The sequence below is a fragment of the Pteropus medius genome, unplaced genomic scaffold (assembly GCF_902729225.1).
Source record: "Pteropus medius unplaced genomic scaffold, Ma_sr-lr_union100, whole genome shotgun sequence".
NCBI lineage: Eukaryota > Metazoa > Chordata > Mammalia > Chiroptera > Pteropodidae > Pteropus > Pteropus medius.
Window position 1 is genome coordinate 18,157,531 of NW_024349800.1, and position 21,718 is coordinate 18,179,248.

Below are 21,718 nucleotides of genomic sequence, written 5' to 3' on the forward strand. Positions count from 1 at the left end.
ATTTCATCAATATGCATTGGGTATTAGAGACAATCAGTGATAACAGATTTTGTATATACTTTCAGAGAAGTTCTCTACATTTACAAGCAAATACATTAATATGTTAGTATATTTTTGTACACAAAAGATATACAAATGATTTTCATTTAAGGTATTTTAGAGACTGACATGAGAATATTAAGAACTTTTGTTTTTTTCTATTTAAAATTTTTACATTGCCTTTTGAATTTCACCAGATATATATCTAATAACTTATTTCATTAATTTGTCAAGAATTGTGAATGATCTGAGATTTTACTAGTAGAGCTACCTGATTAGCTTGTTAGTTTTGTGGATGCTGGCAGAAGACATGACACTGCTGAGTTAGAAACAAAAACTTTATTTTCACATCAGTAGTAGTAGCCAGAGTATTAGCACTTTCTCACACCAGTTTCTCTGAGCCTCAGTTACTACAGGATAACTTAAAGGGGGGCCAGTTGATGCCTCCACACACAGTGTGGAACCCTGAATTTAAGTGGGAAAAAATGTGTATATCTATCTGTACAATATATTTGAAGAGCTGAATTGCTGGGTCAAAGGGTGAGTACATTTTTATTTTTGATAAATATTGCCACATTGCGAACCCCAGAGATTGTACCAATTTATACTCTACCACTGATTATGAAAGTTCCTGTTTCCCATTTGACACTTAATGCAGCAGTGTCACATCTGTCTTCCTTGATATTATTTTCATTAATTCGATATTATTCAATTTTTATTTTTGTGTTTACCTTTAAAGTTACTCTTTTCAGGCATGCCCATGAAAAATTAATACTTGCTAATATTTTTGAGTGCTTATTATATGTTAGACATTGTACTCATTATTTTTGTCTCTACAACAAATTGAGGATAGTAGATTTTATTTGAATTCTTTTTTTTTTTTTTACGCCTACAGTACCTGGTCTTCCTAGCTGATCTCCCATCCAAGTACTAACCAGGCCTGACCCTGCTTAGCTTCTGAGATAAGAGGGGATCAGGCATGTTCAGGGCGGCATGGCCGCAGACTTGAATTCTTATCCTTACATTTAAGATAATAAAGTTATAATTCTTTTAGTGAGCTGTTCTACTGTTGTATGTTTTGCAGAATCAGGAGGAAGAGTGTCCACCAAGAGATGACTTCAGTGATGCAGACCAGCTCAGAGTGGGCAATGATGGGATTTTCATGCTGGCATTTTTTAGTAAGTGATCATCTTTCTGCAAACTTTTTTGTTATTGTTGCATATATTAGCTTTGTGTATATTTAAAATACTATAGACAGTGAAGAAAGGCAAGTGTCGTTAGCAGGTATCTACCAGGTTTGAAATGTAAATTGTTCCCCCTATTAGCTGAGTATGATTGTATGTTATAATACAAATCCTAGAATTTATTAAACACTTAGCAGATACTTATGTATTATAGTCATTATGCTAAGATGCTCATTGTATAGAGATATACAGACATATTTATGCTAAATATGTGTTTGTATGAGAAAGGATGAATGTCCATTCAACACTGAGGAACATGTAGAATGAAAATATAAATTCTGCTTTGGGGACAGAGGACTGCCATTTGAGTGTCTTTAAATCAGAGAAGTTGAAAAAGGAAATAGTTTAGGCAACTAGAACACATGTGATTTGAGACACAGAAATATGAAAGAGTAAGTCTTATTTAGGGGAAATGGTGAGTAGTTAGAAGCCCAGAAACCTAAGCAATATTTTATAAAATGTTGCAAAATTCTTGATATTTGACTTACAAAGTAGACTTCTGATCCTTGAGGGATGACTGTTATTGTCTCTATTATTTCAATTCCTAACTAGCACATAGTAAACTCAATAAATAATATTGTGAAATTCAATAAACTGTTTGCTAAAATAAGTTTTGGAAACCTAATATTAAATAATGTAAGTAAATTTATTAGTCTACGATATGGTTAATTTTTGCTTTCAACCTAGTAAAATGATCAAGTTTTCATACCTTTGATAAAAAGCTAATTTAATTCATTTTAATTTATGATTTATTCTGATAATAAAACCAAGGAATAGTTTATTTAAAGTGCCACATTCAACTTTAAAAATAGAAAATACATACTTCCCGAATTGAGTTACTTTTGAGTCTGGAAACTCACTCATCTTTTCCTCCATTTTGGAATGATTTCTTGCCTCCTTTTATTTCATCTTGTGAAGAATAGAAGTAGATAACCACTCTGAAATGGGGGTGATAGTGGGCTGGCAGTTATAGTTTTCTTTTCAAATCTATTAATATTTAAGTCTTGTTTTAGTTACAATTTCTAATTAAATACGATATTAAGTGTGATGAAAAGGAAATGAATAAACATTTTGGCTATAAATACTGTTTTTTACTGTTAGTCTAGTGAACCTTGGCTTTTTTTTTAGTTTTGATTCAGCTGGTAACCTTTTACATTGATAACACACTTTGTAGCATATTTTGTTTACAAGAAGTCACGTAAACATTGATTTCTTAATTAGAGACGAATTTAAATTTATTGTATTATTTGTAGTATAAATTCTTGTTTCTTAGGAATAAAAACATGTTTTTTATACCATCTAATTATTTGACTCAAAGCTTAAGTATTATTTCTTCATTTCTGTAGTTACTAAACCCTACTATCATCTTTTTAGTTTTTATTTTTTTAGATATGAAAACATTTCACTGATGTAACAGTGTTGTAAATGCATTACAATGTAGAAGCTTAGTTGACTTTATTTTTGGCCAGTGATCATATATTAATTAATGTAAATATAAATATGTGTTTATATTTAATATATTTAATGTAAATTTTGTGACTTTTACTAAAATTTTACTGAATTATGTTTCTGCAATTTATATTTTTTTGCTTATTCTATAAATATTGCACTATTATGAGTAAAATTATAAATTGTTTCTCATCTTTATTTCTTTACATATTGTTTTCTGGTGGATTGTAGGTCAGTGCCTGAGCTTATTTGCTTTACTAAGCATAGATTTATTTGTAATCACTACCATCTAGTGGCCATTCTACAAATTGCAACTTGCTGTATTTTCCATTCTCCTTAAACTGTCCAGTAGCTAGTATATAGATTCTATTCTATTGTCTATTTCTAAGATTCAGAAATAGATTTTCTTTACTTGGTTTATAACTTAAGCATTTCAGGTTATATAAGTTGTACAAATAAAACTACATTATATCAGTAAGAATATTTCAGTTACAACCTTTCGTTGGTTTAATTCTTGCCTTTTCTGTTTTCAACATCCACATTTCTGTTTTTTACCACATGTAACTCTAAAGAAAGTTTACACCTAAACTGAGTAAGATAATTGCATGTTCATGTTCAGAAAATGTAAAGAAAGAAATATATGTATCCCTGATAATGTTTTAGCTTCTCATAATCCCTAAAAGTGTCATTACAAAATGCCTATTATATGCCTAACAGATTTTCTCTCTAAGAGAGTGGAATAGAATTTAGTTATTTATCAGTTAAAAGCTAGAAATTAATATTTGGCTTATTGAATAATTGACAGTATTTGAAAATGACCTTGAACTCTAGTACTTAAAAATGAATGTAATGGGCTCTATTTAGAATTTTTTTCTTCCAGGGTCAAGCCTTTTGTATCATATGTTAATCAGTGTGCTATAGTAATAATTAATCATCTGCATTACACCCATTTTAGACTTGAGGATAACATAATTAAAGAGAAATTAAATTAGTTGTACCTTTGAAGAGAAAAGAGTGTTTTGAAATGTGAATTCTGATTTGTAAGAAGTTACCAAACTGTCTTCCAAAGTTGGCTATACCGCTATGCATTCTCACCAATAGTGAATGAGAGTTACTGTAGACATTTCAATAGGTGTACGGTAGTATCTCATTGTGGTTTTAATTTGTATTTGCCTAATGATCAATGATCTTTATTCAGTAAATTTACCTACTGTGGACAAGTCACAGTAGGTAAGTTACAGTTATTAAAGGAGTTGTCTGCATATGACACATAATGAAAAAATACATTAATGATTTGTTCTATGCATGCAAAGCTGTGTTTTTACATAGCTTTTAGAAGACATTACATGTTGTAAATGAATCTAGAAAGGGAACACCTAAGAATTGTAACTGTACCTTAAGAAACTCATAATATTTGTGAAGTATTAAATTTTATTGAATTTGTTTTACTTATAAGAGAAATAATTTTTATCTGATTATAATTTTAGTGGAAATGTCTTAAAACTAATAAATTATTATTTCATGTCTTTCTTAATGGCTGATAGTTTAAACAAAAAGCCTAAGAATAGGACCAAAATTTACCCCTGTTTAAGTTCAGAATTAAGTATAGTGAAATTGATTATTCTTTGCTGAGAACTTGCTTTCTTGGAAATCTGGTACATTTATATGTAATGAAGATTTTTCTGTGATCAAAAAATTAAGTTCTCAATGTTCGTATTATGTATATATTCATTCATCTGTGATTTTCATTTGTTTATTATCAAAGCAGGTATCAAGGTTTTTAATTTTAAAACTTTTATTTTGAAATACTTTAAAACTTAGGAAAAAGTTGTAGAAATAATACAGTTCCTATGTAACTTTCATCCAGCTTTTTTCCAAGTGTTAACATTTTATGTAACTTTGGTTCAGTAATCAACATTAGTAAATTAATATTAACAAAATACACTAACTGATTTACAAACCTTATTTAAATTTTGTCAGTTGTCCCACTAATGTCTTTTCTCTGGTCCGTATTCTAATCCAGGCTTGCATGTTGATTTTAGTTGCCATGTTTTCTCAGTCTGCTTTAATCTGGAATAGTTTCTTAATCTTCGTTTCTTATGACTTTGATTCTTCTTGAAGAGTACTGGTTAGTTTTTTCTCATGATTAGATTCAGGTTATGCATTTCTCTCTTTTCCTTTCTTCCCCCTCCCTCTTCCTCCATCCCCTCTCCTCATTCATCTCTCCCCTCTCCCTTCTCCAGAAATACTACAGAAATGATGTGTCCTTAGTGCATCATATCAGGGGGTGGCAGAGGGGGGGCAGAGTATGATCTACATATGTTTTATTACTGGTGATATTAATTCTCAGGTTAAGTTGATGTCTGCCAGCTCTCTTCACTATGAAGTACTGTTTCCCCCTTTTTAATCGATAAGTATCTTGTGGTTATTGCAAATTTGAAAGTATAGCCTTATACTGTTTAATAGAGAAACTATAGTGTACAATATTGCTTTCTAGGTTATCTTGCTAACCTTTCTGGGTAAGTGGGAGGTATAGATGGTAAAAAGATAACTATATAAGGGAGGAAAAGACGTGATGCTCCATTCCTGGCTATACCACTTTCTTGCCTTGCGACTTTATGTGGAGCTTAACTGTTCTAAGTCTCAATTTGTCCTTCTGTAAAATGGAATTAATTCTTACCTTGCCCTTCTTAAAGAGCTAATGTGAGGATCAAATGAGTGAAAATATATGAATACACAAATTATGGAGTTTTATTAAGTGAAGGTGATGGTAATATTCTTCTCCATCCTTAACTGGGAATTAACCTTTTTTAGTTGTAATAAGTAATGTGATTTAATGTGGTCGTCAGCCTTATTTCAAATGTCATTAACCTGTTTGACCCTTCCTGATTTGCTTTCCTCCAAAAAAGAGCACTCTGAAGGTGAATGTGGAGAAGTAGAATCAGAGCAGCACTAAGCATACTTCACTAATTTTTCTGAGTTTGTTTCCTTGCTTCCTTGCTGTTTGCGTCCCCAAATCTTACATTTCCTAAGGAATATAGGCTATATAAGTGTGTTGCTTTTTTGGGTTCTATCTTTGGCCTTGCTTTGTGGGGAGTTAGGTGCCCTGTACCTTTTAAGTTTCCTTATTTTACCATAGATTTCCAGGGAAATGTAGCATGAACGAAGTAGAGCTAAAAGAAAAATGTTCTTCTCTTCTTTCCTAGGCCTCTATATATTCTCCTGCCTCTACTACACATTATTTCTTTTATAGATTTTACATGTTTACAGTTTAGAGTACCTTTATTAAATTCTCTTCCCCACACCCCCAACTCTGACATGTCATAGAGGGTCCAGAATTGAATGATTCTTTTTTTTCTGTACTTTTAAGATATATTCAGCTTTACTTTCTATCTTATAGGCCAAAGGACATAAAAAGTGAGTCTATCTATGCACAAGTGGTCACCAGCTTCACTGTTATCTTAGTGATTAAACCAATTAAAGATGGTTAAATTATGTATTTGTCTCTTCCATCTGCCATAACAAAATACCGCAGACTGGGTGGCTTACAAATGGAAATTTATTTTCTCAGAGATTCGGAGGCTAGAAGTTCAAGATCAAGGTGCCAGAAAATTTGGTTTCTGGTGCAGGTTCTTTTCCTGGCTTGCAAATGGCTGTCTTCTTGCCATATTCTCACATGACCTGTCCTATACATGTATGTGGAGGGAGAGCTGTCTGGTGTCTGTTCCTCTTATGTGGACATCAGTCCTGTCAGATTAGGGCTCTACCCTATAACTTCATTTAACCTTAATTACCTCCCGCAAGGCCCTGTCTCTAAATACAGCACATTGGGGATTAGGGCTTCAATCTATGAATTTTAAAGGAACACAGTTCAGTCCATAACAAGTTATATCATATGAGCACAGTTTATAGGAATCCGTACCACTGGTGGAGAGCAAAAAGAAAACATGATGGCTCAGTAAACACTTTTTGTTCTTTTGCATCTTATTTCTGGTGTGGGTACAATGATACGAATAATAGATATAGGTAAGTCTGATTTTGAAGAAATTAATTGGACAGCGTTTGAATTATTTTTTTCCCAAAGCTAAATGTACACATACTGAAAGGTAAGAATATATTTTTGGAATATTTTCTTGTTTTTTATTTTCTGCCTCAGTGCTTCCTATATTTTAACAGCATGATTACAAAATGATAGAATGTTGACAGCACACTGGAATAAAGGAAGAAGGTGCTCAGGGCTGGTGGCACTCTGTCTTCTGACCCAGACTTCGCCTGCCTGCCCTGAGGGCCAAGGAGAGAAATAGCTCAGCCTGTCACAAACTCGTATGTGCCATACCAGTTGGGAATCTCTACTGCTATTCATTATTGTAAATTCTTTATTTTAAATAGATATAAAATTATTTTTTGATTAGCTAAGTGTTATGTGTTTTCCTACATAGCTAACACAAATATTAGCCAATGAGATATAGAGCAGCTATTTCTAATAAAATATTCTATGATGATGGAAGCATTCTATATCTCTGCTGTTTGATAATATCGTAGCTACAAGCCACATGTGACTATTGGGCATTTGAAATGTGGATTGAGTTACAGAAGAACTAAATGTTTAATTTTATTTAGTTTTATTTGACTTAAATTTAAATAGCTGTTATAGAGGAGGAAGAGTTCCTGGGGCACAAGGAAGAAGCAGTGTGACTCGTGGCATTGGATAGCACACATATAGAGGATAGCAAAATACTGATCCATATCTAGGCTTAAAAAAAGAAAAAGTGGAAAGTTAAATAGGCTTTATTTCCAGTGGTGTCTCCTGAAATTTTTTTTCCAGAAAAGATAGGACCTACTCTGTAAGGTGAAGAGATCATTTTGTATAGGTAATAATGATAACTAACACTTATTCAGGAATCACCATGTGCCACGTTCTGTACTATGTTAAGCTCTTTACATTCATCATCTCACTTAATCCTCTTATCAACTTTGTGAAGTGGGTACTTACAGATCTGGGAACTGTGGACAGTGGCTCACAGAAGTCAGCAGGGTCCAAGGTCACATATCTAGTGACTGAGTACGCTGTGACTCAAATACAGTTCTCTTATTTCAAAACTTGTTCTTCTGACTATTTCACTGTATAATACAGCTTCCCATAAATGATTGAGAAAGCTGAGACTAGAAAGCATTAGGAAGGAAGAAATTAACTAAAGTAGGGAAATTTCTTCAAAGAAATAGCTACTCCATTTAATCTTAACCTAATGTGCTTCCCCTTTGTCTTCAGAATTCTGAAAAGTCAGAATTTCTCTAGGTAATTTACTTTGTTCTCTCTGAGGGTTAGTTTGAGATATATAGGGCAGGAGGATGGGCACTGAACAGGACCATTGATCTTTAGAAGTTTTATTAATATTATTACTATCGTTATTTTGGTAATGTTGACAACTTGAGCACAAATAGGGCACTCTGATTATATCTCAAGGACCTATTTCAGAATGGTTTCATCTACAAGTAATAGAAAACCCTTACTCAACTGTTTTAAATAATTAGGAGATTATCTCACAAGATAGGCAGTGCTTGGATGTGTAGTACAAAGGCACAGAAAGTATCAGTGTGGTGGCTCTGCTTTTCTTCACTCTCCCGCACTTGGAGAGGTGGTTTCATACTCAGGCTGATAGCAAGATCCCTGCAGCAGTTCTAGGTCTCATGTTCAAACATCTAGTGGAAAGGGCGAGGGCCATTTCTTCTTTTCTTTTTACATAAAAGTGGGCAATAGTATAATAAATCTACATTTATCCATCACCCAGCTTCAACAGATCAATTTAGAGCCACTGTTACTTGCTGTGTTTTTAAGAACCAGGAAATGTTTTTCGGAAGTCCTATTAAAAAAAAAAAATCGTTGGCAGGGAGTTTTGGCCTCTTGTGATTTTCCCAGATGACTTGGGACCCACCTTTTGGGGCTAAGTGCAGGGTCCAGCCTTCCCCGGAGAGTCTGGGAAGGGATAAAACAAGGTTTTGTTAGGAGGAAGAAGAGGCAATGAAGATATCTGCTCTTGGAACCTGATTTTATAATTTATTTGGCTCATCTTTAATATTGGCTGATTAGTTGGCTATTGCTTAGGCTGAGCTTCTTGGGTGGGATCACATGGGAGCTACATTGTGACCTGGTTTTTATCTGGTTTAAAAATGTTTCATCCATTGGTGATAAACTTTAAGGAATTTATTGCTATTGATCCAACTGACAAGAAACCAAGCTTACCCATCTGTTGATGTATAGTAAATAACATGCAAAAGGTAAAACACAGTCTGTAAAGAAGGTTTAATTGGTACAGAATTAAAAGAAAGGGGACTGCTATTTCCATTGAACAGTGAAGTATTGTTAATATCAAGTCTCTCTTAATTTGTTTCCAAAGTATGGGTTTTAAAAGAACTGTTTCTATTGCTTTTAGTGGCATTTATTTTCAACTGGCTTGGATTTTGCTTATCCTTCTGTATCACCAATACCATAGCCGGAAGGTATGGTGCCATCTGTGGATTTGGCCTTTCATTGATCAAATGGATCCTTATTGTCAGGGTGAGTGTCTTGATAATAACCTCTGTCACTTTTATCTCTAAAAATATATGAAATTCCCTGTGTGGTTCATAACTGTTCATTTTATGCATATAAATTCAATTATTTTGAGACTTATACCTTCTAGACTTAACTATTATAGTGATCTCTGTGGTGTGAATGTTTATAACTGTGTTTATGATAGCCTGTTAATATAGTAGTCCCCTCTTATCTACAGTTTTGATTTCCTGCTGTTTCAGTTACCTGTGGTCAGCCACAGTCCAAAAATATTAAGTGGAAAATTCCAGATATTTTGAGAGAGAGAGACCATATTCACCTAACTCTTAGTACAGTCTATGGTAATTGTTATACAGGATATTGTTATAATTGTTATATTTATTATTGTTGTTAATCTTACTATGTCTAATTTGCAAATTAAACTTTATCATAGGTATGTATGTATGGGAAAAACGTATGTGGAGTTCAGTACTGCTTGTGGTTTCAGGGTCTTGGAAACATAACCCTCGCAGATGAGGACTACTGTGTGTACATGGAAAGAGCTTTGAAAGCAGAAAAAAATTAAGTTTGAATCTCATCTTTTTTATATCACTATTCTAACTTTAAGTTTTTAAATTGTTCTGAGCATTAGTTTCTTCATAATAGGCTGATAATAGCTGCCTTTCAAGAATTTTGTGAGGTATGGAAATAATATAATTGAAGTATCTTGCCAAGTTGCTGCACAAATATACATGCTCAGTAACTCGTGGCTACCACTATTGTGACATGGTACAGGCATGCCTAAAATCAGTTAAAACAAAAATTTCTATTGGTTAGTAAAATTATCATGGACTTAAATATCTCCTCATTCTCTCTCTTTTTTTCATAACATTAAGAGATCAAAAGTAAAGTATAGGTCTTTCAAGTGGCTATCAGAACTCAGTGTCTTCCCTTCTTATGTTCTTTCTAAGCCTTCTCATTTTCCTGCTGTTTTTGGAAATCACCCTCTGTGTACCTCTTATGTACAAGATAGTGCGTAGGGAGACAACAAGGATTAAGTCCTTTTCTTTCTCGTATCTCAACAACTCTTCTAGTCCAACATAGTTCTCTGTAATAGTTGCATAGACAGTACTATTGTTAGCATAACCTTTCCCAGTTCTTCACCTTTGCTTCTTGAAGGCTGCTTTTGACTTCTTTTTACAGTTTTATTTTTAGTTTCTTTAGGATAAGGCCTAGGAGAATGTTCAAAAGTGGCTTTATTTACTGTTTCATAATTTTTTTTAGAAGTTACCCATATATTTAAGTGCTAATATACATTTAATAAAATATATATTTCTATAAATCATATTTATTTAAACATTGATTTCTAATTGAATGAGTCACATCCTCCTGTGATTGTCAGTAGAATCACATAGCTGATATGTCAACTGCTCTTAAGTACTTCAGACACTTGTGTACTTACATTACCAAATTGATTAAAATAGTGCCTGTTACAAAAACATGTATTTTTTTAGGCGAGGCAACCCTTGGTTGACCTCAACGACCTTGTCAGCTTACAATTCCTTATTTTTTATTTTTTTTTACGCCTACAGCACTTGGTCTTCCTAAGTGGTCTCCCATCCAAGTACTAACCAGGCCCGACCTTGCTTAGCTTTCGAGATCAGACAGGATCGGGCTTGTTCAGGGTGGCATGGCCGTAGACCAAAAATATTTTAAACTGTGAATTTAATGTGTTTCTTCATTATTTTTAAACTTATTTATTCACTTCCCAGGCAGGGTTCAGTAATCTTATCTGACTCCCTCTGTTAAAACCAGATCATAGGTTTTTGGTTATTAATCAGTTGATTCTTGGTTAAGACCTATGGATTGGCTTCTTCTGAAATGATTAAAACTTGAGCCATTGTAATAATTGCCCCCTGGCAGATTTGAGTTCTAATTTCATTTTTAAAAAATGTAAAATGGGTTACCACCATGAGCATTAGAACCGAACCCTAGGTTATATTATCTAGCAATCAACTCCAGTTAATGTGATAAGATGGGGAACTTTATAACTAGAACTTAAAGAGTTCCTGAAAGTTTTGTAAGGTATGTACTTGCATCAAGTTTGATCACCAGGACTATTTAGTTTCCCTTTAAAATATCTTTACTGAGTTAAGGTTAATATTATACCAGTAGTATTTATTGAGAATTGATGTAAGAAAAGGAATTTTTAAAACCGTTTGTATAAAATAATAATAGCTGCCATTCACTGAGTACTTTATTATGTTCCAGGCATAATTTGTTACAAACACTAAATTCTTTAACCCTATCTGTATCAGTGATGCTGGTGACAATCCAACCATTTATTGATGATTAAACTAAGAATAAAAAGAGTCTAATAACTTGCTTAATGTCCTGCAGTTTCTATGTGGGCTGGATTTAGCTTGGTCTCAATTCAGTGCCTGTTCTCCTAATTCTGTACTGCCTCTGTACTTTGACTTTTATTATAATGCACCAAGCAATAAATTTTCCTTGGAAGTCAGTGCTAAGAGAAAGGTTTTCTCCTAAAAGCCTGGTGTTTCCTTTTATTAGACAATAAGTAATGTGTAAATCATACTGCTGCTTTCCTTTTCATTTCTGAGTTGTCATTAACTTCAGATTTAGTGTAAATATCTTTAGCCCAAGATTCTGATGTTTTTTTGGTGTGTGTGTAAGTAAGGCTTTTGATGTTTTTATTGTTTCTTTAAATATGTATATGTGTTTTATTAAAAACAAGTTTTTTTTTTTAAAGTAAACAGAATGTAAACAATAAAACACTGGATTATATTAATAAAATAAAATCGGATAAATTCTTGTTGGTTAATTTATTTTTTACAATTTGATTTCTGCTGCCTGTGATTGGCCAGTCAACATAACTTATTTATTTATTTTAAGAAACAGCAATTGGTCTCAGCCATATGATTTTTAGTATTTTACAGCATTTTTGATAACTTAATAATGAGTCCAAAAGCTCATTATTTTTTTTACATAGTGAGTCTTTCTCTTTGACTTTGAGGTGAAGGTAATGATATTCTTCACTTGGGAGTAAATAAAGAATAGCTTTAGTTAAATAACTTGGGTGATGAATGACATTGTTCTAATTTTCTGGTTGCCTCTTGCCACTTAAGACTATATATTAAATATATTTTGAAATTAGAAAGTTAAAAATGTATTGCTTTGGTTCTTTATTTCTTGTCCTTATAGTTTCTAAAACCTAATTGAAAACTTTCTATTTCTAATTATTAATCACTTGATTAAAAATAATGTAGTGCAATCCTACTTTACAAGTTATATTTTCCCAATTTTCTAGTTCTCCGTTCATTGTACATTTTAAAGGTGTCAGTGAATGGGGGATTTGCATCTTTAATGGTATTAGGAATTTTTTAAACTTTGAAATTTCTAAAACTCTGAGCCTGAGAATTTAGATCATGATTCATTTACAAATTGTAAATACTTCCTGTGAAAATACTTAAAAGCTTTAAAAAACAGTTAGATAATCTTTAGTATTTATCTTTCCTCAATAGTGACATTACTTATAATTTTTAAGCATTTTTGTTACTACAAAAGTATAGGATTTTAAGCTTTTATGGAAATTGCCAATGAATAGTTGGAAATAATGACCTATAAAGTTGGAAATAGATACTTTTAATTAATTTCAGATTGGAAGACAAATCTATACTGAACAAAATCATTTTTAGTTAAATCAGATTCAGTTTGGAGACCAATGGAAATAGTAGATAAAACAAGCTAATTTTTAGTAGTTTTAGAATAGATTATAATAAACACTTTTGAAAACAATTATTTGATGCATCATTAGATGCTAAAGAGTAATAGCCAAAGTAACTGAAGAAAATTAGGTTGATATTTTAAAAAAAACTTTAAAAATGATTAATGGTTACCAGAGGAAAGTGGGGGTGAGGGGAAGTAAAGAGGGGTAAAAGGGGTCAACTATGGGTGGTGAACACACAATGCAATATATATATGACATACTTTTGGGTTGTAACTTAAAATTTACTGGATTTTGTTGATCAGTGTCACCCCAATAATTTTATAAAAAAATATAATAAATCATAATGACTAGAATCTAATCATAGAAAAGTACCTTTGTCCAATATTATCAAACCCTGTCTCTATCTATGCCTGTTTATATTCTTATTTCACAGAGAATATGAAACTGCCTACCATGGCCACTAATAGGAACTGTTGAAATGCCACTTCAAGGTTCATTTAGCTGTTCTCAGCTCACTGTTAGGAACTGAATGCTGGAGCAACTAGTTTGAAAATAAAAAGACTCTAATGAGCTGGGTGTCTTTATGTGCCTGGTATTCTTGGCAGTGATTAACAGTAGGGGGTGTACAGAAGGTCAAAAGCTCTTCTTTTTAGAGGTCAGCAGAACATCCCCATCTGATAAGATTAAACTAATGTGGCTTTTGGTGTTAATATCTGAAGCAGCGGGTTGCTGTAGTGTATTTGGGATGGTAGTCATGGCTTTGAGAGATTATGAAAAAAGAACTGACGTGGACTTTTTAATGAGAAAATGTTGGATTCAGATATATAGCTTTTACCTTTTTTTCCTCACAAGCAGTTTGAAACTAATTTTTGTTTCTAAAATACTTTGCATATGTTTGTTTGCCATGTTTTTTTAATCAAATAATTATATATATGTCATTGTTTTTTCTTGTTTTTCTTTTTGTGCTATTTTTAAGTGCTAAGAGATTACTTAAAGTAAATCATTCTGAAACTGAGGCTAATCTATGATTTTCAAATTAGGCACATAAATATGATTAATATGTTTATTTTTTACTCCATAGTTTTCTGACTATTTTACTGGATATTTTAATGGACAATATTGGCTTTGGTGGATATTTCTTGTACTTGGTAAGCCTATTCTCAATGCATTTCACTTTGATTAGTTTGCATTTAGTTTTATTTTTGATATTTCCTAAAATTGTAAGTTATAAATTGTGTTACAACTTATGTGGAAATAATTATTCTGTAAAATTTCATATCCAAACACATATCATTTCAGCTGTTCACGTAATTCTACATAATACTACAGATTTCTTAGATTTAAAATACAGAGCTATTCAATTTAAAGAATACAGATTGAATGACAGTTGAACACTATAAAACCTGAAAATACTAACATGAGTGAAAAATAATTGTCTTCAGTTTTATCTTGGAAAATATACGTACGTAATTTCTTTTAATGATCTTAGAAAATGTTGACAGGAAGATAGTTAAATGTGAATGTTCTATCCATTTTCTTATTTTTGGATCACTGAAACATTCTTTATACTTTTGAAATTTGCCCTGCATTAATCATTAATCAGCCAGAGAGACATAAGGAAAGGCTTCATGCCTAATAATCACTGTACTTTTCTTAAAAGTTATCTTCTTATAAAGCATGCCGTGTTATTCAAATTGATAAATTTTATGGATTTCTATTTTTTGTTCCCTTGTGTTTTTCACTTTAGATGTATGATAATTAAGTTAATCTTAAAAATTACATTTACCTTTAACGCACATTTCAAATTTATTTACTGACATGAAGGACACATTTTATTTCTATATAGAATTTTAAAGCCTACATTTCTTTAGTAAAATTAATTGTACTAGAAAATAATGGCATTTCAGTAGGTGGCAGTCTTCTCCTTGAGTTGTTATTTTCGTCCTGCTATTGGATGTGTAGGATTTTGTGGGACACAAATTCTTAGTGGTCATTTAAGGTCACTAGAGATCTGGATTCTTTCTTTAATAAAAATAGTAAAATTATTCTAGTGTTGTGATTTTTGGGGGGAGTTAAGACATACGGAGGTTAGCCAGATTTTATATTGTTATTTGTATTCTGACTACCTGAATTCTGTGCTTTTTATTGAGATTCTTACTTAAAAGTGAAAGAACGTATAAAGTCTGTTTAGGTATTTAAGCATATTAAATGAGTATATTTGCTTATATATTATTAAGGGATTGAGGATCTTAGGAAGATAACAGAGTGGGACAGAGAGGAATGCAGAGGACAAGTGCAATTTCTACATTAGAGCCATAATCGAACATTTAGGGCAACGTGAAAATTTAATCCATGAGCAGAATGTTGAAAACATTGTAGAACTCAGAAGCAGTAGCTACTGAGTGATTGGTTTCTAGGTATGAATTGGTTTATTTTAGAAAATACCCGAGGAGAACAAAATGTGTCTTAGAAACAATAGCTTCATAGACAAAAGAGGCGATTTCACAAATAATTTTAGTTTGCACTTTTCATTAATACTTTTACATTTGGATCACAATCCCATTATCTTTGAACAGCATCTGGAAAGACGTGGTGGAATTCAGAGTGGGAGTCACAAACGGAAGTAGTTAAGGTCTGGGAAGCAGATGGGATCAGATTCAGCTGAAATTTATAATACTTATTTAAGTCATCGTATATATCTTCTGTCTTTATTATAAACATGCTTCTTTTTTTTAGTACTTTGATTACTCGGAGTTGGGGGTACAAATTTAGTTTGAGACTTTACATTTTAAATTGACAAACTCTTCTTCCTTGTAAAAGAAAAGTTACCTGCATAGGGATCTTCTGTTTTTGTACCCCATAGTTACCTGATTAAAAATTTACTGGGGTTAATAAATGTTTCCCTTAGAATTATATGCTTAAGTATATCAAAAATTTAATTCTATTAATGGTACTGCTTTTTATACTTAGTTAATATTTTCCATCTGAAGCTTTGAAGCATTTCACAGGCATTGTTTTATTAATTATTAGATACCTGTGATGTAAGTGGTTATTATTTAAAAGTACTGTTTTTACAGAGAAGAATGCTGAGATAGATATAACTCAGTTCCTTTAAGAAATTACTAGAGTGGCTACTTCTCAAGTCTTTCCTGATTTTTATCTTAATTTTTATTATAAATTAGTCTTTTGCTTTTACTTGAAAATAAGAACTAATAATTAAAATTTTTTACATAATGCACATATCTTCACATACAGATTTCACTGATGACAGACACTTGATATATTTATTGCTAGTCAGGCTTATTGGTTTTACCCCACAGTTGTTAGCATTAACATACACATTTTCTCTCTTGAATACTTTATATAAGTAAATATGCCTTAATTTGCTTAGTAGCTATATTAATAGAAAATTTTGGTAAAATGGGATTTCTATGAGTTGAATCAGTTAAGTGCATTAGGTAACTTTACTATCATTTTTTAAATGTATTTTTGTGTAATTCTGGATTTTCATGGCTGGATTTGCTTTACTTTAATTTCTACTTCAGATATCCTTAGGCTTAATAAATCGAAAGACTTTTTAGGTGGCAGTAAGTTCTGTTTCCTCATGATGGAGTTATCATTATAGTGTAAAATGTACTATGGAATGAATGGAATTCTATAGATAAAATTTCTTAATCCAAGAGGATCTTGTTTATAATTGTCTATTTTAGATATATCATGCCCCCTTTCTGTATAAGAAAATAATATCTCTATTATTTTAACCTTCTTAGGCCTGCTTCTTTTCTTCAGAGGATTTGTTAATTATCTAAAAGTCAGAAACATGTCTGAAAGTATGGCAGCTGCTCATAGAACAAGATATTTCTTCTTATTATAGAGGTAAGAAATATTAATGTATTAACTGTTTATTCCCTTTATGTATTAAAATTTACCAGATGCATGTTAAATGCTTGATGTATACTCATGTTATTTACTCAGATTTAGCACACTTAATATTGTTAACAATCAGCCTATTGAAATTTAATAAAGTGAACTTTTAAAGATCACTTAGATTTTTAAAATTGAATTTCATAAATTTTAATTTTTAAAATGTATAATGAGTAAACTGAAACTTTGACTACAGTATATTTATGAAGTAACTACCAGCAAAAAATTTGAAGACATGAAAAAATATGATAAAGCATTTACGCACAAGGGATGGGCATTTTGCATGAAACAATGTGAAATCCACTTCGACATCTGGTGAAAAGAACAAAAAAATTCTGTGATTGAAAAGCAGTTTGCCATGCATTGATCTTAACAAACTAGATCAAGGAAAGAAAGTTTTGTGAAAAAAATAAAAGCTCTGTTATTGTTTTCTTAACATGTGCCAGTTTGTACTAACAATGAAGGCTACAGCTTGCATAAATAATAATTAAAGAAATCAGCAAAGGTCTTACTAGGTATCCAGTGAGTTTCTGGAGGCCATGTAGATAGTGAGAGCATTTATTTATTGTGGAGGTAGTGATATTTTTACATAAAGAGACCTCATCTCTACTTTCTACCCTGTTTTTGAAAGCAAGTACCATACAATTCATATCTATAAATGATTTGAACTTTTAAAGTATTTGAACTGCTTAAACAAACGGTCTGCTAAAACACTTAATTTCTGGATTTATCCACAAGTACAAAGCTTTTCAAGGTTGTTGTATACTAAGTTTTCTTTTTATACATAAATTATATGGTTTGTGATTTGGTTGCTTAAATTTTATTTTTAACTTATATGAATTTTACATAAGCTAACAGTTTATTTCTACTGTAGAGTACAATGAATACAATTGTATTTCTGGATCATATTATAGTATATTATAGTTTAAAATGTTCCATTAAGATCTCCCCGCAAAGATGTCCCATTTTCTCTTTAATGAGTAAAATGTCTTTGCATGCAGTGACATTAAGAGTTTGTCAGTTTTAACTGTATGATAAAAGTCAAAGTAATTATACTAATTTAAATGATTTTCTGTGGGTAGTCAGTATGATTATCTTGTTTGCATTTTCAAGAGTCTAAAATATAATGTAAATGTCTTTAGATGGTCTCCTATAGAAGCTTTAAACTTGGGAATATATTCTGATATAGGCTATTCTGTCATCTTTATAAAAAAATTACATACTTGGTATACTTTGTAAATTGGGGTTTTATAGTATTATCATTTATATAACTGCAACTTAATACATTTTAAGACTAAATCTTTCTTTGTTCCTAGATTTGCATCAACCATACATTCCTTTCTTATGCCAATGTGAAATTCCAGATCATCTGTAAACCTACAACTTTAATAGGATATAGAAGACCACTAATAACAGAAGACACATTAGTCAAGAAAAGATAGAGCTCTCAAATTGAATGGCAGGGTGGTTTATGCCTAATAGCCATTTCTGTTCATTCTCTTAAATATTTATATTTCATTTGTTTTGCACATTTGCATATGTGCGCATTTAAAAGATTTGCATACACTTGAAAGAAACCATAAAGTTGTAGCAGTGAAGTCCAGTCACATTTGGTTAATCAGTGATATAATTGAAAGAGTTAAGTGATAAACAACAGTCTTCCAGCATGTAAATGCCATTGACTTCTGACCTGAAGTTTAATATAATAAAAAATGAAATTAACCATGTCAAATGCTTTAGTTTCTGGTTGTTAGATTCATCTGGTAACTCTATACATGAAACATCCTTTGTTAGGTATAAAGATTTTTTGAAATTTGCAGTGCTGATTTTTAGAAAGGCTTTGTCAGAGTTTTGAATATGATTTTACATCATTAGCAAAGCTCTTTCTGTAAATAACCATGCATAAGTTACTTTCCACATTTTTTTCTTAGAAATTGTCTCTAGATATCTTTTTAGTAATTTTAAATTAAGTGAACTTAATATATAGAGAAAATTTGGATGTTAAAGATAGTTTCTTTTAGGGCAAATTATAAGAAAATATGGGTATTTTACATGTTCTTTATAAGAAAAAAAAATTGTTTAAGGGACATGCCAGTTTTAGGGATTATCAAATGAGAAGCTTGGCTTTTTAGCATTGCCCGTCTTAGAGATTCTTACAGGAAGAGATTGTATTAGATATTATATTTATTTCATTTAAGACATTTTTGAAAACTAATTTTTTGACTAAGGTGTCCTCATTTGCATTTGTCTTTTAAAAAGCCAATAAAAGTATCTTTCAGTATCATTTTAATAACTTTTAGATGTTTAGTTTGTTAAATTTAGCAAATAAAAACTTGTACTTTAATAGCTTCTTGCTTTATGATTGTAGGATTAACTTGTAAAAATCATATCTTGAATTGAGAAATGTATCTGTGGAATATAGGGATGTGGGGTGTATATGTGTATTGCGAGAGTGTCTGTATGTGATCATTATTACAACTGGAATCTACATTCACAAGCTACTACATTTTGCAAATCATTTTATGTCTCATCTGTTTTTCTTTTCAGTTATATCTTTGCTCTTGAAAGCCAACATTCAAAATGATGGGAATTATTTCATCTTTAAACTTAGAAATAATTTAATACAGCTAAATAGAACATAAAATTGATTGTTTATTATTAGACACTGACTACTACTAAAAGATACATCTAAAACTATTCAGGGACATTTTTCCATTTCTGAAAAAATAAAATCTATTATGTTTTACAACATCTTTTGTATTTATCTGTATTTTCTTGTTTATTTCATTGTCTTTAATAAATAAAACATGCAGTTTTATGTTTGCTAATTGAGCCTCCTATTTTTTATTTCCCTTCACTGAGCCTCCTCTCCTGCAGAAAATTTTTATTGTTGATTTAAGTACCTAATGTTACACCCCTTGAAGTAACACAATACCATGGGGTAAATAAAACAATACTTAATTTAGTTGCCTGATTTGGAAATTAATTACAATTAGAATGTACTTATAAGAAATATAAACTCATGCCGAATCTCCTCTTTATCTCATTAATTTTCTATAGACCTATACTTTGTTCTTTTAATAATTTTCAAATGAAATTAAGCTATGATGCATGCTAATTTAAAAATATTAGATCAGGCATTAAATTCAATTTAGTAAAAGTTTATTTTAGTTTTTGTGGTATTCATCCTTGATTTCCAAATATGGATATGTCACTTTTGATCCAACATCGCAACTTCACTTGTTGTTTTGATTTTTGTTCCCCCAGGTCTATAAGATTCAAGTGTGCATGTTACCTAATCCTCTATAATTTGTACAGTTCAGTGGTAGCCTTAAATCTCATCCGAGCAGGGGAATTGGAATATTATTTTTAAAAACTTAACATCCCCTTTCAAATTTATCAAATTCTGCATATTTCCCTTCATTTTCTGTGAGTGTGGATAGAACAGCTGCTGGGATGTTTTGGGGACACTTAACCACTTTGCACTCTGCCTTAGAGATTGAAAATCAAAACCCTTCTTGGGGTGTCTAAATTTTTGAATGAATGTGAACTTGGGCTTGGAAATTAATGAAAATAAGTTACTTCTGTTATATTTGAATAAGCTAGTTGTGGCCAGGATTATTCATTTTTATGTATTTATGAAATAAACTAAAAATATATTTTTCTGTGTTAAGGATATGTTTTAGAAATCTAAAAGTAAAGTCAAATCCTGTTACACTCAGTAAAAATGAAAATCTGTTTATTAGGAAAAATACTAATCTCCATAGCCTTTTATTTCGAGCTTATATGCAATATCTCACGCCTTCGAGATTGTTCGTGAATTTTAACCTGTTAAAACAATAATCACTAACATTTCTTATAACAGGAAAAGTGAAGTCCAAAATGTTTAATTGGAGAAAAATTTAGGATTCCTTAATTTATTTTTCATCTGGTCCGTACTGTCCCCCAAAGCACAAAAGTAATGATATTGCATTTGATACTGTATTTAACTAGAGTGACAGATATCCTGATCTTGCTCAGAACAGTCCTGGTTATTCCCATTTTCTCAGCTTAAATAGGGCTTCTTCCTTTCAAAAGTGTTAAAATTTAGAGGACAGATTATATGATTACCATATGTGTAACTGTGTACTGGACTGAGAAGTGACTGCCTAAACCTCCTGCCCTTTGAGGAAGGAACTGCGGTATTAGGGCAGGGGCCAATTATTGTCACAGTCTTTCCTAGCCAACCATTTGTTAGGTTTGTAGAATATGCATAGTATCTTCTTTTTTTAATAGAAATTGTTGTATTTGAATGATTCCAGCTTATGGTAAATAGTAAACAATGAGCTTTATATTTTCAAACTGCTGTTAAATGTTATTTTAATAATGTTATTCTTCAAATAGTCATATGAAATATCAGTGTATTATTTTTTAAAACCTCATTCTTGATAAAGTTCAACTGTTAGATGATATCGTGCCATATAGTATTATAGGAATGTCCTTGCCCATATATAAAACATGCTGATGTGTTTTACTTGTTAATAAAGTTCTATAGATGTGAAAATGTGAGCTTGTGATGCATCCTTTTGAAAATCAGTTTAAGATCCACAGTATATAATCACTACCTTGCCTCACGTGTTCATATGGCAGACCTTTCAAGATCTGAGATGAAAATAACTGGTGTGAAATTAGGTTGGATAGCAACTAAAACAAAAGTTTGCCCAAAGCGCAGAAGAAATTTAGAGGGAAGCTTCTGCCCTCAGAATATGAAAAGTGGCAAATAACCTTGTTGGAAAGCATGAACTC

The 21,718-nt window shown here is 31.6% G+C and overlaps 1 protein-coding gene and 2 pseudogenes across 1 annotated transcript in view; 1 reads left to right on the forward strand and 2 right to left on the reverse strand.

Annotated features, from left to right (window-relative positions):
• NDFIP2 (Nedd4 family interacting protein 2) overlaps window positions 1-21,476 on the forward strand; it is a 60,663-nt gene extending 39,187 nt beyond the window's left edge. Inside the window, exons 4-8 of the mRNA XM_039886963.1 lie at window positions 1,124-1,217; window positions 9,164-9,288; window positions 14,091-14,157; window positions 16,780-16,885; window positions 18,250-21,476. Coding sequence (XP_039742897.1) covers window positions 1,124-1,217; window positions 9,164-9,288; window positions 14,091-14,157; window positions 16,780-16,883 — 390 coding nt within the window. The 3' untranslated portion in view covers window positions 16,884-16,885; window positions 18,250-21,476. The remainder of the gene's footprint in view (window positions 1-1,123; window positions 1,218-9,163; window positions 9,289-14,090; window positions 14,158-16,779; window positions 16,886-18,249) is intronic.
• Window positions 926-1,044, reverse strand: LOC120622467 (uncharacterized; annotated as a pseudogene).
• Window positions 10,845-10,963, reverse strand: LOC120622298 (uncharacterized; annotated as a pseudogene).
• Window positions 21,477-21,718: the final 242 nt, after the last annotated feature.